The sequence below is a fragment of the Giraffa tippelskirchi genome, chromosome 14, assembly GCF_054371585.1.
Source record: "Giraffa tippelskirchi isolate mGirTip1 chromosome 14, T2T-mGirTip1v1.2.pri, whole genome shotgun sequence".
Lineage (NCBI taxonomy): Eukaryota > Metazoa > Chordata > Mammalia > Artiodactyla > Giraffidae > Giraffa > Giraffa tippelskirchi.
In genome coordinates, this window is record NC_137288.1 from 7,221,877 (window position 1) to 7,242,860 (window position 20,984).

Sequence of the window (20,984 nt, forward strand, 5' to 3'; positions counted from 1 at the left end):
ATTCCATGGACGGAAGAGCCTGGCTGTGTAGAGTTCGTGGGTTGCCGTGAATCAGACACAACTGAGGACAGAAAAATTCAATACATTAAAACACTTTTGGGGGGTGGGGGTGAGTGAAAGTGGGTGATGTGGGTTTTTTTGTCTTATATAACAGCCAAGGGAAATCTAGTTTAAACCTAAATTCACATAGACGGGAAAGGTATAGCTCTCCGTCACCCTATTAAAAAAAAAAAAAAACTACTAAACTTTTCTGAAAGTTTATTTACTAGCTTCCTTGAGCAGTTCATGGTGAAGCTTTTTTTTTTTTTTTTTTCTGTGACATTGGCCTCATTAAAAAGTACGGTTTGCCTTTACTGGATAATTTTGTTCATTGGTTTCTTAGGGAACCTTGGTAATATTTGAGTTTCCTGGGGAGTATGGTCACATGACCTGGCCCTGGCCAATCGGTGCGTTCCACCTCCCTGGCCACTGTGATTGGCTCCGGGCTGGGGCAGTGCCCAATCGGGGCCCAGGGCCGGGCCTGACGTTGGAAGCCAGGGGAAGACGAGCTGTCGTCCTGCTGGGGTAGGGGAAGGGGTGGGGCCGGGGGAGGTCAGGCTCCAGCAGTGGGAGGGGCGTGAGGTCCGCCTGCGGCAGTTGGTGACCTTCCCGCTCCCCTCAGGGCAGAGCCGCCGGCCTGAGAATGAGGGCGCTGCTGAGCCCAGGGGCTGGGATGGCCCGTTGCTGCTGTGGTCCCAGAGCTCCACCCGAGACCTGAGGGAAACCTTCTGCCCGTGAGTCCTCTCCCGCTTGTCTGTCAGCTTGTTTGAAGCATGCTGGGTTTTCTGCCCAGCTGGCTAAGGGGAGTCCCTGGAAATGCAATGGTGTGGGTTTTGGCAGACTTCAGGGAAGACATGCCAGATGAGCCTGGGAGACTCCAGCTTAATCTGGATTCAGGAGATATCTCTTCGGGCCAGCTAGTAATTGTAGGATAAGCCTAATGAGTCTTCACAGGATGAAGAGAGTAACGTGCCAAGGTAGCATTCGATGTCCTCATTCGAGAGGATGAAGCTGGTGCTCAGAGAAGGGGGGAACTTGGCCACAGCAAGGAGGTGTGCACCCAGACAGAACCCCCAGATCCGGCCATTGGAGCTCAGGGAGGCCACTGGTGTGGCTTGTCCCTGTGGCAGGGGCCGAGGCACGCAGCCCACCCTGATTCCTGTGGGGGCCTGACTTGGGAAGTGCCATCTGGTAGCTTTGAGACTCACCAAACCAAATTGCACTGGAGAGAGGAGGGACACCTTCCTTCATCCACCCCCCACCCCCGCCGGCTTCCCACATACCCTGACCCCTTTCTCTCGATTTCGGAGCCATTTCCAGAGTCCCGCTCATATGACCTCATTCGAAGTGCACTGTGGACGAGCTGCCATCTGCAGCTGCTACCACAGCGGCCAAGGGCTTTAGCTCCCGAGTACCTCCCTTCCTTTGGAACTTGGGGGCCCTCTACTCCCCACTTGCACACCACAGACCTTTGCTGAGGATTGTGGGGACCCTCACTCAGTTTGCAGCACGTTGTAGCCATCCCTGTCCTCCCTTGAAACTCAGCTTGTGAGCTCCTTTGGAGCAGCGTGGCCCACCTGGCTGCAACGGAAGAGACACAGCTGACAGTGAAACAACAGCTTAGATCTGAGAGCCGGAAAGCTCTGTCAAAAGGGACCTCCCTCTTCACGCCGTAGAGGCTGTAGGAGCCGCCAGGGTTTCGGAACCAGTGCTGGGGCCAAAATGACTCCACAGCTGTTTTCCTTCCTGGGGAGGGTTCTGGCTTGAGTGGGAATGGCTCAAGTCTAAGGTTCTGAAAGCCCACTGTGTGCAGATGCACGGTACACAGAGAGGAGAAGGTGGAGTCCTGCCCTGGAGGTGGTCACAGCTCACGGATGAGCCAGGCAGGCAGGCAGGCAGGGCATGAGAACACCTGAGCTGCCTTCATGAGTGAATGGTGTGGGGGCAGAGGAAGAGAAGCCGGTCTGCTCCCTCATGTGGTGCCCAGGGCAGGTTGTCCCCAGAGGAAACCCTTACGACGGTGAGGAGAATCCCTGCTGTTTCCCAAGGGGTTCCGTCGGTGCGTGTCTTCCCCGGAGCGCTCAGGCCGTCTCTAAAGTACACTGGCCATGGGCATTGCCTCTCCTTGGAACTTCCCATGTGTTTCTCTTTTTTATGGAACAGTGATTTTCTAGAGGGGTTCTGGGCCACAAGGATGTTGGGTCATTTTCTAGCCTTCTGTCATGAAGAACGCTTTCCTGGGCGTTGGGGTGGTTTGTTGTTCCAGCTCCCTTTCTTGGCTTCTTTTGGGAGCTGGTGCAACAAGACGAGCTCAGCCTCTGCCTTCTGGCTGAGATGTCACCCTTGAAACAGCAATGCCTGCCTGGAGATAATGATGGCAGTGGCCAAAAGGGCTTCGTTTGGCACATGGTATCTTGAAAGGACGTACACCGTCCTTTCAGATATCAAAGGCTAGTTCAAATGACATAAAAATGAGAACTCTCCAATGGAGTCTTACAGTAGGTGGAGAGTCCGAAAAACACTGCTTCAGTCATTTCACGGAGAGTCATTGATTGGGGACACCAAGAATATAGGAAGGAATGCACAAAGAAAAGATGAAATTGTGTTCAGGATCGGGGGAAGGGATGAACAGGGCGTGCTTGCCTTGAATCCAGGCTTTGTTGGGGGGTGGGGCATAAAGATCAAACGGGTCTGAAACTACCAAGTGGTGATGGTAACACAGTATCACCAGAGTTACACAACAGTGTTCCCAAATTGCAACAATGATGAGAAAGTTTACGAATCCCAACTTAACCAACAAAAATACAGGAAACCATACAAAAAAGAAAACATCACCAGAAAGGTGGAAACAAACCAAATGCAAAGCAGTTCAGGGGAAAGGAACTCCATGTCCCCTGGGGGCAGACCGAGTTGCCGGCGTCCACGGTGAGCAGACAGGGATGGAGGCTGCAGAGCCGACCGCTCCCCTGGACGTGGTGTTTCCGGCAAGGGCTCTGGGTGTCTGTCCAGAGCGGGGGCTCGTTCTCCCTGCAGGGGTGGGTGAGTCATCGTGGGCGTCTGGGTGTTGCGCGGGAGCCAGGGCAGGCTCTCCCTGCCGAGGCGGTGACTCCTCCTCTGCCTCGGGTTGTCCTGCCAGAGCCCGAGCAGGTACAGGTGCACGTGGAGGTGGAGGTTCTGGCTGAGGGGGTGGGACATCAGTGCCTGGGGCTGGGGGTCCTGCAGGCACGGAGATCCGATCTGCCCAGTGTGCTGGCCAGTACCCAGCTGGCCTGGTGTCTCTGCGAGGGCAAGTCTCGGTTCTCCATCTGCCCTCGGTGGATCCCTGGGTCCTGCACCTGGAGCCACCACCTCTGTAGGGACAGGTCTGGGAAGTGGAGCCTGGTTCCAGTTGGAGGTCAGTGCTAGAGCTGGGGGAGAAGCAAAGTTTGCCCACAGGCCAGCCTTGGCATGTGCGTATCCCGGGACAGAAAGCTTCCAAGAGATTCCCAAAGAATACCCAGCGTCGGATGTCTTTTGGGACTGAAGTGTGCAAGACGGGGGGCGGGGGGTGTGAGGCCAGTGCTTGCTGCAGGCCCAGCAGCAGCTTTCGGGGACTCGTCCCTGTGTAGCTCAGCACCCCGTCCCCACACACTCCCGTGCAGCAGCCCCAGCGTCCTCACCTCTGTGCTCTGGCGTGCTGGGCTCCAGGTCCTCCTGCTGCCTCAGAGGCCGGGGTTCTCGGGACTCTGGGTCGGAGCCGGGTGTGCTGAGCTCCGTGGCAGCCTCAGACTGGGCCGGCGGGTGTATCCTAGGCGGTGTCTCTGCAGCAGGCCTTCCCCGCCTCCTCTTCTCCCCCGGTGGGGCTGATGCCTCCGTGGGCACGCTCACCTGGAGCCTGCACTGGGCCTCACGGGCGGGGGGGTGGTGCTCCGACCCCTCCCTCCGGGAGGTGGATGGGGTGTCCCCGTCCTCGGCCTCATCACGTGGGAAGCTCTGCAACGACAGTGACCGTCAGCCAGCCATGCTGGGAGTTTTCCAAGCTGGGCCTGGCCAGTGGAACCGCTGCTTCTGCCTGCTCGAACTTCTCTTCCCAGAAGGGTCAGAGACGTGTGTCTGCTCAGATCCCCACCCGGGAGGAAAGAGACCCACCTGTGGGTGTGAGGTCAGCCTGGGCGGCCGCCGCTGCCCGCACACTCCCCATCGGGCCCAGCCTGCTCTCCCCTGGGGTGTGGACACAACTTGTCCGCAGGCTTCTGACCCCACATCCGCCTGGGCTTCCTTGAGGGAGACACACCCCGAGAAACCCGCATCCACACACACAGGCAAAGGACCCGGTGTTTCCGGGTGGCATGGGCGAGGTGGCCTGGCCCGGCCTGGGGCTCCCCGTGTTACCTTTCTGTTTCTCCGGGCAAACGGCCAGAGGCCTCTCGGGGGTGTCCTGAGCCAACGTCGACAGGGTGCCCACGCACACTGCCTGTGAGCTCTCCTGAGGCCCCGGCCTCTGGGCATGGGCAAACAGCAGAACATCCTGGCAGCAAGTGATCTGGCTGGGGGCTCCTCTCCGCTCTGGAGGCCTGGATACCCGGGTTGCGGGTTCTGTTGGGTTCTGTTGCCGGCAGGTGACATCATCGCCTGGGGTTCGTGCTGAGGTCCCTTCCCCAAAACTTCCCAAGGGAATCTCTGGGTTTCTGACTGCTCGACCACCCCCCTTAGGCCATGTGCAGGCACAGAGACGCCCACACAGCCCAGCCCACAGCCCTGGGGAGGCCTGGGTGCAGCCAGGGCCTGAGCTCCGAGGGCCCTGCTGCTCTCAGACCAGGCTCCTTCTTCTCATAAGTGGTGTGGCCCTGGACAAGCATATGCCCCTCAGGGTTTCCCCAGTCTCTCCATCTGCAGAGTGGGGGTCATTCTCCCATCTGCTTCCTAGGTCTGTCGGCCTACGAGCAGCTCCATGCCTTTCCACCTGGGGCCGATATCACGTGGAGCTCGTGCGCTGAGACTTCAGAAAGAAAGATTCCATCCAGGGCTGACATAGCACAGAATGGGGCAGAACGAGGCCTGGATGTGCCGTGGTACCCAGGAAAAGGCACTCCCCCTCCTGACTGTTTTGAGACCCCGCATCCAAGTTGGAGGACCGAAAGGAAGACTCGAAGGTCTCCCTCTCTTGTAGAAAAGAGTAGCCAACTTTCTGGTCCTGTTTCCATTGAGATTCTGTTCAAGTGTCCCAGCTCGGCTTCTGCGGGTGGCTGAGCTTCTAATGGCTCCCTGCGTTCTTGTCTTTTCCTCTGCAAACCTTCCGTCCTTTTCCCCCTTCTGGGGTGGATGGGCGCTGTCATTGCTTCTACCTTCGAGACAGATTGAGGAAAAGTCTGGACCATCGACTCCTTTCCTCTCTTTGGTTCCGTGTCTCTCTCTGGCTGTGTCCCTCTCTTTTCCTTTCTCAATTCCCTCTGTGTCTTCCTCTTTCTCTCTCGTGTGTGAATGGATGGATGCTAGGAATTCCACATGTATATGATTAGATGAGGGTTATGTTTTAGGGATAGGTTAGAGGGAGAGAAAGGCTTCAGGTCGGAGTTGGTCATAGGGGAAGGGTCAAGGGTGGTGGTGGTGTTTCTTGGAATCTGAGTGCTGTGCATTCTTCGTCTCTTTCCATATGAACCCCTTCTCAGATACACCACTTGGAAGGAGTCTCTCGTGTTCCGTTTCCTATCTTTTGCATTTGTGAATGCTTAGCTTCTCTGTTGTGAAGAGGTTCCATTGGATGGAAACCCATTGGTGTACTTCGTGTACCTCTTTCCCTTAATTGAAGAGACCCATTTCTACCTCCGCCCAGCAAATGGCAAGGAGACTCTGATGTTAAGGAGCCTTTGACCTACGCTTCTTTCTAGCTATCTCATGACATCAGTCTTTAGGGTGAGGTTTTTCCCCAATATTGAGGTGGTCTGAGATCCAAACCAATAGCGTTCTTCAGATGTAGCTGTCTGGGTTTCCCATGGACATTGATTGAAGAGGCTTTCTTGTTCCCATTTGGATAATCTCCCCTTCTGTGTCAGAGATGAGTTGACGATGGATGCTGGGGTTTGTTTCTGGACCCTCAACTTTATTCCATCGATCTGGATCTGTGTGTGTTGTTGTATTCCCAATAGCATACTGTCCTGCCGCTGCTGCTGCTGCTGCTAAGTCACTTCAGTCGTGTCAGACTCTGCGCGACCCCATGGCCTGCAGCCTACCAGGCTCCTCCGTCCAGGGCATTTTCCAGGCAAGAGTACTGGAGTGGGTCGCCACTGCCTTCTCCGATACTCTCCTGAGGATCCTAGTTTGGTCGTCTAATTTCCTTTCACACAACCTTGGATGTCCGTATCGGGGCCTTTTCGTCGGATTGTATTGACAATTTAGGCTCTTTTCTGTTTCCGTAACCCCTTTTGCAATTCTTTGTTCGGTGCGAAAATGCATTGGCATTTTGGGAGGAATAGCATCGAAGCTGTGGATTGCCTTGTGGGGCTGTGACATCATTTTACCAATAGGAATTTTTCAAGCCCTGAGCACAGCTTCTCTCTCCAGTGATTGGTGTGGGCTTGATCTTCCTTCTTCCATCTCTCGCCGTTTTGTGAGAACAGGTGCATCCTTCCCTTCTGGGTTAGATGGACTCGTGGATATCACTTCAGTGCATGGCATTGTCAGTGGGGGTGATAATTCCCTTCTCGTTGGAAGACTTTGCTGTGAGTATTAGAAATGCAAGTGACTTCTCTTCCCCTTCCTCCCTGTCCATCTCTCAGAGCCACCGGGAAACAGAGGCCTCATCCACGGTCACACAGGCCTGAGGGGGTGCAACTAGACTGTTGTTTCTTCAGGCCCTCAGTGCTGGACATCATCCGGGATCCTCTGTGTGTGTCTTCCTCAGTCTGGTGTCCCTTCAGACCTTTCCCTAGTTTTCACAGGCTTGTTGTGTTGGTGTTCTTTGTCTGTTTGGAGACACATCCTTGATAAGCTTTGTGTTTCCACTCATTCGTCTGGCGATGTATGACCTGTCTTTTGCTTTTGTCATGAGGTCTTTCCCACAGTAGATATCTTTGATTTTGCCAAGTCCACTGTATTCTCTGGGTTTTTTTGTGGACTGCCTTTTAGTTTTGTGTGTGAAGACTCAAAGCACGTGTCCGGTTTCTGCTCATTGTTCTTCTAGATTGGTGACAAGTTTTCACGGAAAGTTTGTCTAGGGATAAGTGGAAGTGAACTCGGTGTAAGGTGTCAAGTCTCCATCTCCATTCATGTCATCCCCTGCAGTTTCCAATTCCCTGTTCCTGAGTGGTTTTGGAGACCTTGTGGGGAGTTTGGTTGCATTGGAGTTTGCATTACCACCTTGATTCGATTCACACTGTTCTGCCGTCAGGGACACTGTCAAGGGGGAGTGAGGAGCAGCCTGCACTTCCAGCAGTGACCACACGGTGGGGCGAGTGCTGCTCTCCCCTCTGGGAGCCCCAGGCCACAGGCATCCCAGTGAGGAGCCAGCTCTGTGCTCAGCTGAAAGGAGTTAGTCTCTCAGGGGCCTCTGAGCCCTTGCCTTTGGATCACCCAGGGTGGGCATTGACTGGGACAGAAAAAATTGCCCTGAATTCCATGGACGGAAGAGCCTGGCTGTGTAGAGTTCGTGGGTTGCCGTGAATCAGACACAACTGAGGACAGAAAAATTCAATACATTAAAACACTTTTGGGGGGTGGGGGTGAGTGAAAGGGGGTGATGTGGGTTTTTTTGTCTTATATAACAGCCAAGGGAAATCTAGTTTAAACCTAAATTCACATAGACGGGAAAGGTATAGCTCTCCGTCACCCTATTAAAAAAAAAAAAAAACTACTAAACTTTTCTGAAAGTTTATTTACTAGCTTCCTTGAGCAGTTCATGGTGAAGCTTTTTTTTTTTTTTTTTCTGTGACATTGGCCTCATTAAAAAGTACGGTTTGCCTTTACTGGATAATTTTGTTCATTGGTTTCTTAGGGAACCTTGGTAATATTTGAGTTTCCTGGGGAGTATGGTCACATGACCTGGCCCTGGCCAATCGGTGCGTTCCACCTCCCTGGCCACTGTGATTGGCTCCGGGCTGGGGCAGTGCCCAATCGGGGCCCAGGGCCGGGCCTGACGTTGGAAGCCAGGGGAAGACGAGCTGTCGTCCTGCTGGGGTAGGGGAAGGGGTGGGGCCGGGGGAGGTCAGGCTCCAGCAGTGGGAGGGGCGTGAGGTCCGCCTGCGGCAGTTGGTGACCTTCCCGCTCCCCTCAGGGCAGAGCCGCCGGCCTGAGAATGAGGGCGCTGCTGAGCCCAGGGGCTGGGATGGCCCGTTGCTGCTGTGGTCCCAGAGCTCCACCCGAGACCTGAGGGAAACCTTCTGCCCGTGAGTCCTCTCCCGCTTGTCTGTCAGCTTGTTTGAAGCATGCTGGGTTTTCTGCCCAGCTGGCTAAGGGGAGTCCCTGGAAATGCAATGGTGTGGGTTTTGGCAGACTTCAGGGAAGACATGCCAGATGAGCCTGGGAGACTCCAGCTTAATCTGGATTCAGGAGATATCTCTTCGGGCCAGCTAGTAATTGTAGGATAAGCCTAATGAGTCTTCACAGGATGAAGAGAGTAACGTGCCAAGGTAGCATTCGATGTCCTCATTCGAGAGGATGAAGCTGGTGCTCAGAGAAGGGGGGAACTTGGCCACAGCAAGGAGGTGTGCACCCAGACAGAACCCCCAGATCCGGCCATTGGAGCTCAGGGAGGCCACTGGTGTGGCTTGTCCCTGTGGCAGGGGCCGAGGCACGCAGCCCACCCTGATTCCTGTGGGGGCCTGACTTGGGAAGTGCCATCTGGTAGCTTTGAGACTCACCAAACCAAATTGCACTGGAGAGAGGAGGGACACCTTCCTTCATCCACCCCCCACCCCCGCCGGCTTCCCACATACCCTGACCCCTTTCTCTCGATTTCGGAGCCATTTCCAGAGTCCCGCTCATATGACCTCATTCGAAGTGCACTGTGGACGAGCTGCCATCTGCAGCTGCTACCACAGCGGCCAAGGGCTTTAGCTCCCGAGTACCTCCCTTCCTTTGGAACTTGGGGGCCCTCTACTCCCCACTTGCACACCACAGACCTTTGCTGAGGATTGTGGGGACCCTCACTCAGTTTGCAGCACGTTGTAGCCATCCCTGTCCTCCCTTGAAACTCAGCTTGTGAGCTCCTTTGGAGCAGCGTGGCCCACCTGGCTGCAACGGAAGAGACACAGCTGACAGTGAAACAACAGCTTAGATCTGAGAGCCGGAAAGCTCTGTCAAAAGGGACCTCCCTCTTCACGCCGTAGAGGCTGTAGGAGCCGCCAGGGTTTCGGAACCAGTGCTGGGGCCAAAATGACTCCACAGCTGTTTTCCTTCCTGGGGAGGGTTCTGGCTTGAGTGGGAATGGCTCAAGTCTAAGGTTCTGAAAGCCCACTGTGTGCAGATGCACGGTACACAGAGAGGAGAAGGTGGAGTCCTGCCCTGGAGGTGGTCACAGCTCACGGATGAGCCAGGCAGGCAGGCAGGCAGGGCATGAGAACACCTGAGCTGCCTTCATGAGTGAATGGTGTGGGGGCAGAGGAAGAGAAGCCGGTCTGCTCCCTCATGTGGTGCCCAGGGCAGGTTGTCCCCAGAGGAAACCCTTACGACGGTGAGGAGAATCCCTGCTGTTTCCCAAGGGGTTCCGTCGGTGCGTGTCTTCCCCGGAGCGCTCAGGCCGTCTCTAAAGTACACTGGCCATGGGCATTGCCTCTCCTTGGAACTTCCCATGTGTTTCTCTTTTTTATGGAACAGTGATTTTCTAGAGGGGTTCTGGGCCACAAGGATGTTGGGTCATTTTCTAGCCTTCTGTCATGAAGAACGCTTTCCTGGGCGTTGGGGTGGTTTGTTGTTCCAGCTCCCTTTCTTGGCTTCTTTTGGGAGCTGGTGCAACAAGACGAGCTCAGCCTCTGCCTTCTGGCTGAGATGTCACCCTTGAAACAGCAATGCCTGCCTGGAGATAATGATGGCAGTGGCCAAAAGGGCTTCGTTTGGCACATGGTATCTTGAAAGGACGTACACCGTCCTTTCAGATATCAAAGGCTAGTTCAAATGACATAAAAATGAGAACTCTCCAATGGAGTCTTACAGTAGGTGGAGAGTCCGAAAAACACTGCTTCAGTCATTTCACGGAGAGTCATTGATTGGGGACACCAAGAATATAGGAAGGAATGCACAAAGAAAAGATGAAATTGTGTTCAGGATCGGGGGAAGGGATGAACAGGGCGTGCTTGCCTTGAATCCAGGCTTTGTTGGGGGGTGGGGCATAAAGATCAAACGGGTCTGAAACTACCAAGTGGTGATGGTAACACAGTATCACCAGAGTTACACAACAGTGTTCCCAAATTGCAACAATGATGAGAAAGTTTACGAATCCCAACTTAACCAACAAAAATACAGGAAACCATACAAAAAAGAAAACATCACCAGAAAGGTGGAAACAAACCAAATGCAAAGCAGTTCAGGGGAAAGGAACTCCATGTCCCCTGGGGGCAGACCGAGTTGCCGGCGTCCACGGTGAGCAGACAGGGATGGAGGCTGCAGAGCCGACCGCTCCCCTGGACGTGGTGTTTCCGGCAAGGGCTCTGGGTGTCTGTCCAGAGCGGGGGCTCGTTCTCCCTGCAGGGGTGGGTGAGTCATCGTGGGCGTCTGGGTGTTGCGCGGGAGCCAGGGCAGGCTCTCCCTGCCGAGGCGGTGACTCCTCCTCTGCCTCGGGTTGTCCTGCCAGAGCCCGAGCAGGTACAGGTGCACGTGGAGGTGGAGGTTCTGGCTGAGGGGGTGGGACATCAGTGCCTGGGGCTGGGGGTCCTGCAGGCACGGAGATCCGATCTGCCCAGTGTGCTGGCCAGTACCCAGCTGGCCTGGTGTCTCTGCGAGGGCAAGTCTCGGTTCTCCATCTGCCCTCGGTGGATCCCTGGGTCCTGCACCTGGAGCCACCACCTCTGTAGGGACAGGTCTGGGAAGTGGAGCCTGGTTCCAGTTGGAGGTCAGTGCTAGAGCTGGGGGAGAAGCAAAGTTTGCCCACAGGCCAGCCTTGGCATGTGCGTATCCCGGGACAGAAAGCTTCCAAGAGATTCCCAAAGAATACCCAGCGTCGGATGTCTTTTGGGACTGAAGTGTGCAAGACGGGGGGCGGGGGGTGTGAGGCCAGTGCTTGCTGCAGGCCCAGCAGCAGCTTTCGGGGACTCGTCCCTGTGTAGCTCAGCACCCCGTCCCCACACACTCCCGTGCAGCAGCCCCAGCGTCCTCACCTCTGTGCTCTGGCGTGCTGGGCTCCAGGTCCTCCTGCTGCCTCAGAGGCCGGGGTTCTCGGGACTCTGGGTCGGAGCCGGGTGTGCTGAGCTCCGTGGCAGCCTCAGACTGGGCCGGCGGGTGTATCCTAGGCGGTGTCTCTGCAGCAGGCCTTCCCCGCCTCCTCTTCTCCCCCGGTGGGGCTGATGCCTCCGTGGGCACGCTCACCTGGAGCCTGCACTGGGCCTCACGGGCGGGGGGGTGGTGCTCCGACCCCTCCCTCCGGGAGGTGGATGGGGTGTCCCCGTCCTCGGCCTCATCACGTGGGAAGCTCTGCAACGACAGTGACCGTCAGCCAGCCATGCTGGGAGTTTTCCAAGCTGGGCCTGGCCAGTGGAACCGCTGCTTCTGCCTGCTCGAACTTCTCTTCCCAGAAGGGTCAGAGACGTGTGTCTGCTCAGATCCCCACCCGGGAGGAAAGAGACCCACCTGTGGGTGTGAGGTCAGCCTGGGCGGCTGCCGCTGCCCGCACACTCCCCATCGGGCCCAGCCTGCTCTCCCCTGGGGTGTGGACACAACTTGTCCGCAGGCTTCTGACCCCACATCCGCCTGGGCTTCCTTGAGGGAGACACACCCCGAGAAACCCGCATCCACACACACAGGCAAAGGACCCGGTGTTTCCGGGTGGCATGGGCGAGGTGGCCTGGCCCGGCCTGGGGCTCCCCGTGTTACCTTTCTGTTTCTCCGGGCAAACGGCCAGAGGCCTCTCGGGGGTGTCCTGAGCCAACGTCGACAGGGTGCCCACGCACACTGCCTGTGAGCTCTCCTGAGGCCCCGGCCTCTGGGCATGGGCAAACAGCAGAACATCCTGGCAGCAAGTGATCTGGCTGGGGGCTCCTCTCCGCTCTGGAGGCCTGGATACCCGGGTTGCGGGTTCTGTTGGGTTCTGTTGCCGGCAGGTGACATCATCGCCTGGGGTTCGTGCTGAGGTCCCTTCCCCAAAACTTCCCAAGGGAATCTCTGGGTTTCTGACTGCTCGACCACCCCCCTTAGGCCATGTGCAGGCACAGAGACGCCCACACAGCCCAGCCCACAGCCCTGGGGAGGCCTGGGTGCAGCCAGGGCCTGAGCTCCGAGGGCCCTGCTGCTCTCAGACCAGGCTCCTTCTTCTCATAAGTGGTGTGGCCCTGGACAAGCATATGCCCCTCAGGGTTTCCCCAGTCTCTCCATCTGCAGAGTGGGGGTCATTCTCCCATCTGCTTCCTAGGTCTGTCGGCCTACGAGCAGCTCCATGCCTTTCCACCTGGGGCCGATATCACGTGGAGCTCGTGCGCTGAGACTTCAGAAAGAAAGATTCCATCCAGGGCTGACATAGCACAGAATGGGGCAGAACGAGGCCTGGATGTGCCGTGGTACCCAGGAAAAGGCACTCCCCCTCCTGACTGTTTTGAGACCCCGCATCCAAGTTGGAGGACCGAAAGGAAGACTCGAAGGTCTCCCTCTCTTGTAGAAAAGAGTAGCCAACTTTCTGGTCCTGTTTCCATTGAGATTCTGTTCAAGTGTCCCAGCTCGGCTTCTGCGGGTGGCTGAGCTTCTAATGGCTCCCTGCGTTCTTGTCTTTTCCTCTGCAAACCTTCCGTCCTTTTCCCCCTTCTGGGGTGGATGGGCGCTGTCATTGCTTCTACCTTCGAGACAGATTGAGGAAAAGTCTGGACCATCGACTCCTTTCCTCTCTTTGGTTCCGTGTCTCTCTCTGGCTGTGTCCCTCTCTTTTCCGTTCTCAATTCCCTCTGTGTCTTCCTCTTTCTCTCTCGTGTGTGAATGGATGGATGCTAGGAATTCCACATGTATATGATTAGATGAGGGTTATGTTTTAGGGATAGGTTAGAGGGAGAGAAAGGCTTCAGGTCGGAGTTGGTCATAGGGGAAGGGTCAAGGGTGGTGGTGGTGTTTCTTGGAATCTGAGTGCTGTGCATTCTTCGTCTCTTTCCATATGAACCCCTTCTCAGATACACCACTTGGAAGGAGTCTCTCGTGTTCCGTTTCCTATCTTTTGCATTTGTGAATGCTTAGCTTCTCTGTTGTGAAGAGGTTCCATTGGATGGAAACCCATTGGTGTACTTCGTGTACCTCTTTCCCTTAATTGAAGAGACCCATTTCTACCTCCGCCCAGCAAATGGCAAGGAGACTCTGATGTTAAGGAGCCTTTGACCTACGCTTCTTTCTAGCTATCTCATGACATCAGTCTTTAGGGTGAGGTTTTTCCCCAATATTGAGGTGGTCTGAGATCCAAACCAATAGCGTTCTTCAGATGTAGCTGTCTGGGTTTCCCATGGACATTGATTGAAGAGGCTTTCTTGTTCCCATTTGGATAATCTCCCCTTCTGTGTCAGAGATGAGTTGACGATGGATGCTGGGGTTTGTTTCTGGACCCTCAACTTTATTCCATCGATCTGGATCTGTGTGTGTTGTTGTATTCCCAATAGCATACTGTCCTGCCGCTGCTGCTGCTGCTGCTAAGTCACTTCAGTCGTGTCAGACTCTGCGCGACCCCATGGCCTGCAGCCTACCAGGCTCCTCCGTCCAGGGCATTTTCCAGGCAAGAGTACTGGAGTGGGTCGCCATTGCCTTCTCCGATACTCTCCTGAGGATCCTAGTTTGGTCGTCTAATTTCCTTTCACACAACCTTGGATGTCCGTATCGGGGCCTTTTCGTCGGATTGTATTGACAATTTAGGCTCTTTTCTGTTTCCGTAACCCCTTTTGCAATTCTTTGTTCGGTGCGAAAATGCATTGGCATTTTGGGAGGAATAGCATCGAAGCTGTGGATTGCCTTGTGGGGCTGTGACATCATTTTACCAATAGGAATTTTTCAAGCCCTGAGCACAGCTTCTCTCTCCAGTGATTGGTGTGGGCTTGATCTTCCTTCTTCCATCTCTCGCCGTTTTGTGAGAACAGGTGCATCCTTCCCTTCTGGGTTAGATGGACTCGTGGATATCACTTCAGTGCATGGCATTGTCAGTGGGGGTGATAATTCCCTTCTCATTGGAAGACTTTGCTGTGAGTATTAGAAATGCAAGTGACTTCTCTTCCCCTTCCTCCCTGTCCATCTCTCAGAGCCACCGGGAAACAGAGGCCTCATCCACGGTCACACAGGCCTGAGGGGGTGCAACTAGACTGTTGTTTCTTCAGGCCCTCAGTGCTGGACATCATCCGGGATCCTCTGTGTGTGTCTTCCTCAGTCTGGTGTCCCTTCAGACCTTTCCCTAGTTTTCACAGGCTTGTTGTGTTGGTGTTCTTTGTCTGTTTGGAGACACATCCTTGATAAGCTTTGTGTTTCCACTCATTCGTCTCGCGATGTATGACCTGTCTTTTGCTTTTGTCATGAGGTCTTTCCCACAGTAGATATCTTTGATTTTGCCAAGTCCACTGTATTCTCTGGGTTTTTTTGTGGACTGCCTTTTAGTTTTGTGTGTGAAGACTCAAAGCACGTGTCCGGTTTCTGCTCATTGTTCTTCTAGATTGGTGACAAGTTTTCACGGAAAGTTTGTCTAGGGATAAGTGGAAGTGAACTCGGTGTAAGGTGTCAAGTCTCCATCTCCATTCATGTCATCCCCTGCAGTTTCCAATTCCCTGTTCCTGAGTGGTTTTGGAGACCTTGTGGGGAGTTTGGTTGCATTGGAGTTTGCATTACCACCTTGATTCGATTCACACTGTTCTGCCGTCAGGGACACTGTCAAGGGGGAGTGAGGAGCAGCCTGCACTTCCAGCAGTGACCACACGGTGGGGCGAGTGCTGCTCTCCCCTCTGGGAGCCCCAGGCCACAGGCATCCCAGTGAGGAGCCAGCTCTGTGCTCAGCTGAAAGGAGTTAGTCTCTCAGGGGCCTCTGAGCCCTTGCCTTTGGATCACCCAGGGTGGGCATTGACTGGGACAGAAAAAATTGCCCTGAATTCCATGGACGGAAGAGCCTGGCTGTGTAGAGTTCGTGGGTTGCCGTGAATCAGACACAACTGAGGACAGAAAAATTCAATACATTAAAACACTTTTGGGGGGTGGGGGTGAGTGAAAGGGGGTGATGTGGGTTTTTTTGTCTTATATAACAGCCAAGGGAAATCTAGTTTAAACCTAAATTCACATAGACGGGAAAGGTATAGCTCTCCGTCACCCTATTAAAAAAAAAAAAAAAAACTACTAAACTTTTCTGAAAGTTTATTTACTAGCTTCCTTGAGCAGTTCATGGTGAAGCTTTTTTTTTTTTTTTTTTCTGTGACATTGGCCTCATTAAAAAGTACGGTTTGCCTTTACTGGATAATTTTGTTCATTGGTTTCTTAGGGAACCTTGGTAATATTTGAGTTTCCTGGGGAGTATGGTCACATGACCTGGCCCTGGCCAATCGGTGCGTTCCACCTCCCTGGCCACTGTGATTGGCTCCGGGCTGGGGCAGTGCCCAATCGGGGCCCAGGGCCGGGCCTGACGTTGGAAGCCAGGGGAAGACGAGCTGTCGTCCTGCTGGGGTAGGGGAAGGGGTGGGGCCGGGGGAGGTCAGGCTCCAGCAGTGGGAGGGGCGTGAGGTCCGCCTGCGGCAGTTGGTGACCTTCCCGCTCCCCTCAGGGCAGAGCCGCCGGCCTGAGAATGAGGGCGCTGCTGAGCCCAGGGGCTGGGATGGCCCGTTGCTGCTGTGGTCCCAGAGCTCCACCCGAGACCTGAGGGAAACCTTCTGCCCGTGAGTCCTCTCCCGCTTGTCTGTCAGCTTGTTTGAAGCATGCTGGGTTTTCTGCCCAGCTGGCTAAGGGGAGTCCCTGGAAATGCAATGGTGTGGGTTTTGGCAGACTTCAGGGAAGACATGCCAGATGAGCCTGGGAGACTCCAGCTTAATCTGGATTCAGGAGATATCTCTTCGGGCCAGCTAGTAATTGTAGGATAAGCCTAATGAGTCTTCACAGGATGAAGAGAGTAACGTGCCAAGGTAGCATTCGATGTCCTCATTCGAGAGGATGAAGCTGGTGCTCAGAGAAGGGGGGAACTTGGCCACAGCAAGGAGGTGTGCACCCAGACAGAACCCCCAGATCCGGCCATTGGAGCTCAGGGAGGCCACTGGTGTGGCTTGTCCCTGTGGCAGGGGCCGAGGCACGCAGCCCACCCTGATTCCTGTGGGGGCCTGACTTGGGAAGTGCCATCTGGTAGCTTTGAGACTCACCAAACCAAATTGCACTGGAGAGAGGAGGGACACCTTCCTTCATCCACCCCCCACCCCCGCCGGCTTCCCACATACCCTGACCCCTTTCTCTCGATTTCGGAGCCATTTCCAGAGTCCCGCTCATATGACCTCATTCGAAGTGCACTGTGGACGAGCTGCCATCTGCAGCTGCTACCACAGCGGCCAAGGGCTTTAGCTCCCGAGTACCTCCCTTCCTTTGGAACTTGGGGGCCCTCTACTCCCCACTTGCACACCACAGACCTTTGCTGAGGATTGTGGGGACCCTCACTCAGTTTGCAGCACGTTGTAGCCATCCCTGTCCTCCCTTGAAACTCAGCTTGTGAGCTCCTTTGGAGCAGCGTGGCCCACCTGGCTGCAACGGAAGAGACACAGCTGACAGTGAAACAACAGCTTAGATCTGAGAGCCGGAAAGCTCTGTCAAAAGGGACCTCCCTCTTCACGCCGTAGAGGCTGTAGGAGCCGCCAGGGTTTCGGAACCAGTGCTGGGGCCAAAATGACTCCACAGCTGTTTTCCTTCCTGGGGAGGGTTCTGGCTTGAGTGGGAATGGCTCAAGTCTAAGGTTCTGAAAGCCCACTGTGTGCAGATGCACGGTACACAGAGAGGAGAAGGTGGAGTCCTGCCCTGGAGGTGGTCACAGCTCACGGATGAGCCAGGCAGGCAGGCAGGCAGGGCATGAGAACACCTGAGCTGCCTTCATGAGTGAATGGTGTGGGGGCAGAGGAAGAGAAGCCGGTCTGCTCCCTCATGTGGTGCCCAGGGCAGGTTGTCCCCAGAGGAAACCCTTACGACGGTGAGGAGAATCCCTGCTGTTTCCCAAGGGGTTCCGTCGGTGCGTGTCTTCCCCGGAGCGCTCAGGCCGTCTCTAAAGTACACTGGCCATGGGCATTGCCTCTCCTTGGAACTTCCCATGTGTTTCTCTTTTTTATGGAACAGTGATTTTCTAGAGGGGTTCTGGGCCACAAGGATGTTGGGTCATTTTCTAGCCTTCTGTCATGAAGAACGCTTTCCTGGGCGTTGGGGTGGTTTGTTGTTCCAGCTCCCTTTCTTGGCTTCTTTTGGGAGCTGGTGCAACAAGACGAGCTCAGCCTCTGCATTCTGGCTGAGATGTCACCCTTGAAACAGCAATGCCTGCCTGGAGATAATGATGGCAGTGGCCAAAAGGGCTTCGTTTGGCACATGGTATCTTGAAAGGACGTACACCGTCCTTTCAGATATCAAAGGCTAGTTCAAATGACATAAAAATGAGAACTCTCCAATGGAGTCTTACAGTAGGTGGAGAGTCCGAAAAACACTGCTTCAGTCATTTCACGGAGAGTCATTGATTGGGGACACCAAGAATATAGGAAGGAATGCACAAAGAAAAGATGAAATTGTGTTCAGGATCGGGGGAAGGGATGAACAGGGCGTGCTTGCCTTGAATCCAGGCTTTGTTGGGGGGTGGGGCATAAAGATCAAACGGGTCTGAAACTACCAAGTGGTGATGGTAACACAGTATCACCAGAGTTACACAACAGTGTTCCCAAATTGCAACAATGATGAGAAAGTTTACGAATCCCAACTTAACCAACAAAAATACAGGAAACCATACAAAAAAGAAAACATCACCAGAAAGGTGGAAACAAACCAAATGCAAAGCAGTTCAGGGGAAAGGAACTCCATGTCCCCTGGGGGCAGACCGAGTTGCCGGCGTCCACGGTGAGCAGACAGGGATGGAGGCTGCAGAGCCGACCGCTCCCCTGGACGTGGTGTTTCCGGCAAGGGCTCTGGGTGTCTGTCCAGAGCGGGGGCTCGTTCTCCCTGCAGGGGTGGGTGAGTCATCGTGGGCGTCTGGGTGTTGCGCGGGAGCCAGGGCAGGCTCTCCCTGCCGAGGCGGTGACTCCTCCTCTGCCTCGGGTTGTCCTGCCAGAGCCCGAGCAGGTACAGGTGCACGTGGAGGTGGAGGTTCTGGCTGAGGGGGTGGGACATCAGTGCCTGGGGCTGGGGGTCCTGCAGGCACGGAGATCCGATCTGCCCAGTGTGCTGGCCAGTACCCAGCTGGCCTGGTGTCTCTGCGAGGGCAAGTCTCGGTTCTCCATCTGCCCTCGGTGGATCCCTGGGTCCTGCACCTGGAGCCACCACCTCTGTAGGGACAGGTCTGGGAAGTGGAGCCTGGTTCCAGTTGGAGGTCAGTGCTAGAGCTGGGGGAGAAGCAAAGTTTGCCCACAGGCCAGCCTTGGCATGTGCGTATCCCGGGACAGAAAGCTTCCAAGAGATTCCCAAAGAATACCCAGCGTCGGATGTCTTTTGGGACTGAAGTGTGCAAGACGGGGGGCGGGGGGTGTGAGGCCAGTGCTTGCTGCAGGCCCAGCAGCAGCTTTCGGGGACTCGTCCCTGTGTAGCTCAGCACCCCGTCCCCACACACTCCCGTGCAGCAGCCCCAGCGTCCTCACCTCTGTGCTCTGGCGTGCTGGGCTCCAGGTCCTCCTGCTGCCTCAGAGGCCGGGGTTCTCGGGACTCTGGGTCGGAGCCGGGTGTGCTGAGCTCCGTGGCAGCCTCAGACTGGGCCGGCGGGTGTATCCTAGGCGGTGTCTCTGCAGCAGGCCTTCCCCGCCTCCTCTTCTCCCCCGGTGGGGCTGATGCCTCCGTGGGCACGCTCACCTGGAGCCTGCACTGGGCCTCACGGGCGGGGGGGTGGTGCTCCGACCCCTCCCTCCGGGAGGTGGATGGGGTGTCCCCGTCCTCGGCCTCATCACGTGGGAAGCTCTGCAACGACAGTGACCGTCAGCCAGCCATGCTGGGAGTTTTCCAAGCTGGGCCTGGCCAGTGGAACCGCTGCTTCTGCCTGCTCGAACTTCTCTTCCCAGAAGGGTCAGAGACGTGTGTCTGCTCAGATCCCCACCCGGGAGGAAAGAGACCCACCTGTGGGTGTGAGGTCAGCCTGGGCGGCTGCCGCTGCCCGCACACTCCCCATCGGGCCCAGCCTGCTCTCCCCTGGGGTGTGGACACAACTTGTCCGCAGGCTTCTGACCCCACATCCGCCTGGGCTTCCTTGAGGGAGACACACCCCGAGAAACCCGCATCCACACACACAGGCAAAGGACCCGGTGTTTCCGGGTGGCATGGGCGAGGTGGCCTGGCCCGGCCTGGGGCTCCCCGTGTTACCTTTCTGTTTCTCCGGGCAAACGGCCAGAGGCCTCTCGGGGGTGTCCTGAGCCAACGTCGACAGGGTGCCCACGCACACTGCCTGTGAGCTCTCCTGAGGCCCCGGCCTCTGGGCATGGGCAAACAGCAGAACATCCTGGCAGCAAGTGATCTGGCTGGGGGCTCCTCTCCGCTCTGGAGGCCTGGATACCCGGGTTGCGGGTTCTGTTGGGTTCTGTTGCCGGCAGGTGACATCATCGCCTGGGGTTCGTGCTGAGGTCCCTTCCCCAAAACTTCCCAAGGGAATCTCTGGGTTTCTGACTGCTCGACCACCCCCCTTAGGCCATGTGCAGGCACAGAGACGCCCACACAGCCCAGCCCACAGCCCTGGGGAGGCCTGGGTGCAGCCAGGGCCTGAGCTCCGAGGGCCCTGCTGCTCTCAGACCAGGCTCCTTCTTCTCATAAGTGGTGTGGCCCTGGACAAGCATATGCCCCTCAGGGTTTCCCCAGTCTCTCCATCTGCAGAGTGGGGGTCATTCTCCCATCTGCTTCCTAGGTCTGTCGGCCTACGAGCAGCTCCATGCCTTTCCACCTGGGGCCGATATCACGTGGAGCTCGTGCGCTGAGACTTCAGAAAGAAAGATTCCATCCAGGGCTGACATAGCACAGAATGGGGCAGAACGAGGCCTGGATGTGCCGTGGTACCCAGGAAAAGGCACTCCCCCTCCTGACTGTTTTGAGACCCCGCATCCAAGTTGGAGGACCGAAAGGAAGACTCGAAGGTCTCCCTCTCTTGTAGAAAAGAGTAGCCAACTTTCTGGTCCTGTTTCCATTGAGATTCTGTTCAAGTGTCCCAGCTCGGCTTCTGCGGGTGGCTGAGCTTCTAATGGCTCCCTGCGTTCTTGTCTTTTCCTCTGCAAACCTTCCGTCCTTTTCCCCCTTCTGGGGTGGATGGGCGCTGTCATTGCTTCTACCTTCGAGACAGATTGAGGAAAAGTCTGGACCATCGACTCCTTTCCTCTCTTTGGTTCCGTGTCTCTCTCTGGCTGTGTCCCTCTCTTTTCCGTTCTCAATTCCCTCTGTGTCTTCCTCTTTCTCTCTCGTGTGTGAATGGATGGATGCTAGGAATTCCACATGTATATGATTAGATGAGGGTTATGTTTTAGGGATAGGTTAGAGGGAGAGAAAGGCTTCAGGTCGGAGTTGGTCATAGGGGAAGGGTCAAGGGTGGTGGTGGTGTTTCTTGGAATCTGAGTGCTGTGCATTCTTCGTCTCTTTCCATATGAACCCCTTCTCAGATACACCACTTGGAAGGAGTCTCTCGTGTTCCGTTTCCTATC

At 55.5% G+C, this 20,984-nt stretch overlaps 3 protein-coding genes across 3 annotated transcripts; all 3 read right to left on the minus strand.

Moving 5' to 3' along the window:
- Positions 1-531: 531 nt before the first annotated feature.
- LOC145533866 (uncharacterized) lies at positions 532-6,105 on the minus strand. The gene is made up of 3 exons (XM_081561211.1): positions 4,411-6,105; positions 3,699-4,011; positions 532-3,446 (listed from the first exon to the last, which is right to left on the minus strand). The coding sequence occupies exons 1-3, from the start codon at positions 4,645-4,647 to the stop codon at positions 2,815-2,817; spliced, it is 1,182 nt and encodes a 393-aa protein (XP_081417337.1). The 5' UTR covers positions 4,648-6,105; the 3' UTR covers positions 532-2,814.
- A 2,592-nt stretch (positions 6,106-8,697) lies between these two features.
- LOC145533840 (uncharacterized) lies at positions 8,698-13,739 on the minus strand. The gene is made up of 3 exons (XM_081561180.1): positions 12,037-13,739; positions 11,325-11,637; positions 8,698-11,072 (listed from the first exon to the last, which is right to left on the minus strand). Exons 1-3 carry the CDS (start codon positions 12,271-12,273, stop codon positions 10,441-10,443), a joined length of 1,182 nt encoding a protein of 393 aa, XP_081417306.1. The 5' UTR covers positions 12,274-13,739; the 3' UTR covers positions 8,698-10,440.
- A 2,586-nt stretch (positions 13,740-16,325) lies between these two features.
- On the minus strand, positions 16,326-20,099 carry LOC145533853 (uncharacterized). The gene is made up of 3 exons (XM_081561196.1): positions 19,666-20,099; positions 18,954-19,266; positions 16,326-18,701 (listed from the first exon to the last, which is right to left on the minus strand). Exons 1-3 carry the CDS (start codon positions 19,900-19,902, stop codon positions 18,070-18,072), a joined length of 1,182 nt encoding a protein of 393 aa, XP_081417322.1. The 5' UTR covers positions 19,903-20,099; the 3' UTR covers positions 16,326-18,069.
- Between the last annotated feature and the right edge of the window lie 885 nt (positions 20,100-20,984).

Coding starts and splice junctions, on each gene's coding strand:
- LOC145533853 (XM_081561196.1), bottom strand. CDS start 19,902: ATGATGTCACCTGCCGGCAACAGAACCCAACAGAACCCGCAACCCGGG. Junction 19,267..19,665: donor TTGCCCGGAGAAACAGAAAG/GTAACACGGGGA, acceptor CTGTCGTTGCAG/AGCTTCCCACGTGATGAGGC. Junction 18,702..18,953: donor CAGCACGCCAGAGCACAGAG/GTGAGGACGCTG, acceptor CTTCTCCCCCAG/CTCTAGCACTGACCTCCAAC.
- LOC145533866 (XM_081561211.1), bottom strand. CDS start 4,647: ATGATGTCACCTGCCGGCAACAGAACCCAACAGAACCCGCAACCCGGG. Junction 4,012..4,410: donor TTGCCCGGAGAAACAGAAAG/GTAACACGGGGA, acceptor CTGTCGTTGCAG/AGCTTCCCACGTGATGAGGC. Junction 3,447..3,698: donor CAGCACGCCAGAGCACAGAG/GTGAGGACGCTG, acceptor CTTCTCCCCCAG/CTCTAGCACTGACCTCCAAC.
- LOC145533840 (XM_081561180.1), bottom strand. CDS start 12,273: ATGATGTCACCTGCCGGCAACAGAACCCAACAGAACCCGCAACCCGGG. Junction 11,638..12,036: donor TTGCCCGGAGAAACAGAAAG/GTAACACGGGGA, acceptor CTGTCGTTGCAG/AGCTTCCCACGTGATGAGGC. Junction 11,073..11,324: donor CAGCACGCCAGAGCACAGAG/GTGAGGACGCTG, acceptor CTTCTCCCCCAG/CTCTAGCACTGACCTCCAAC.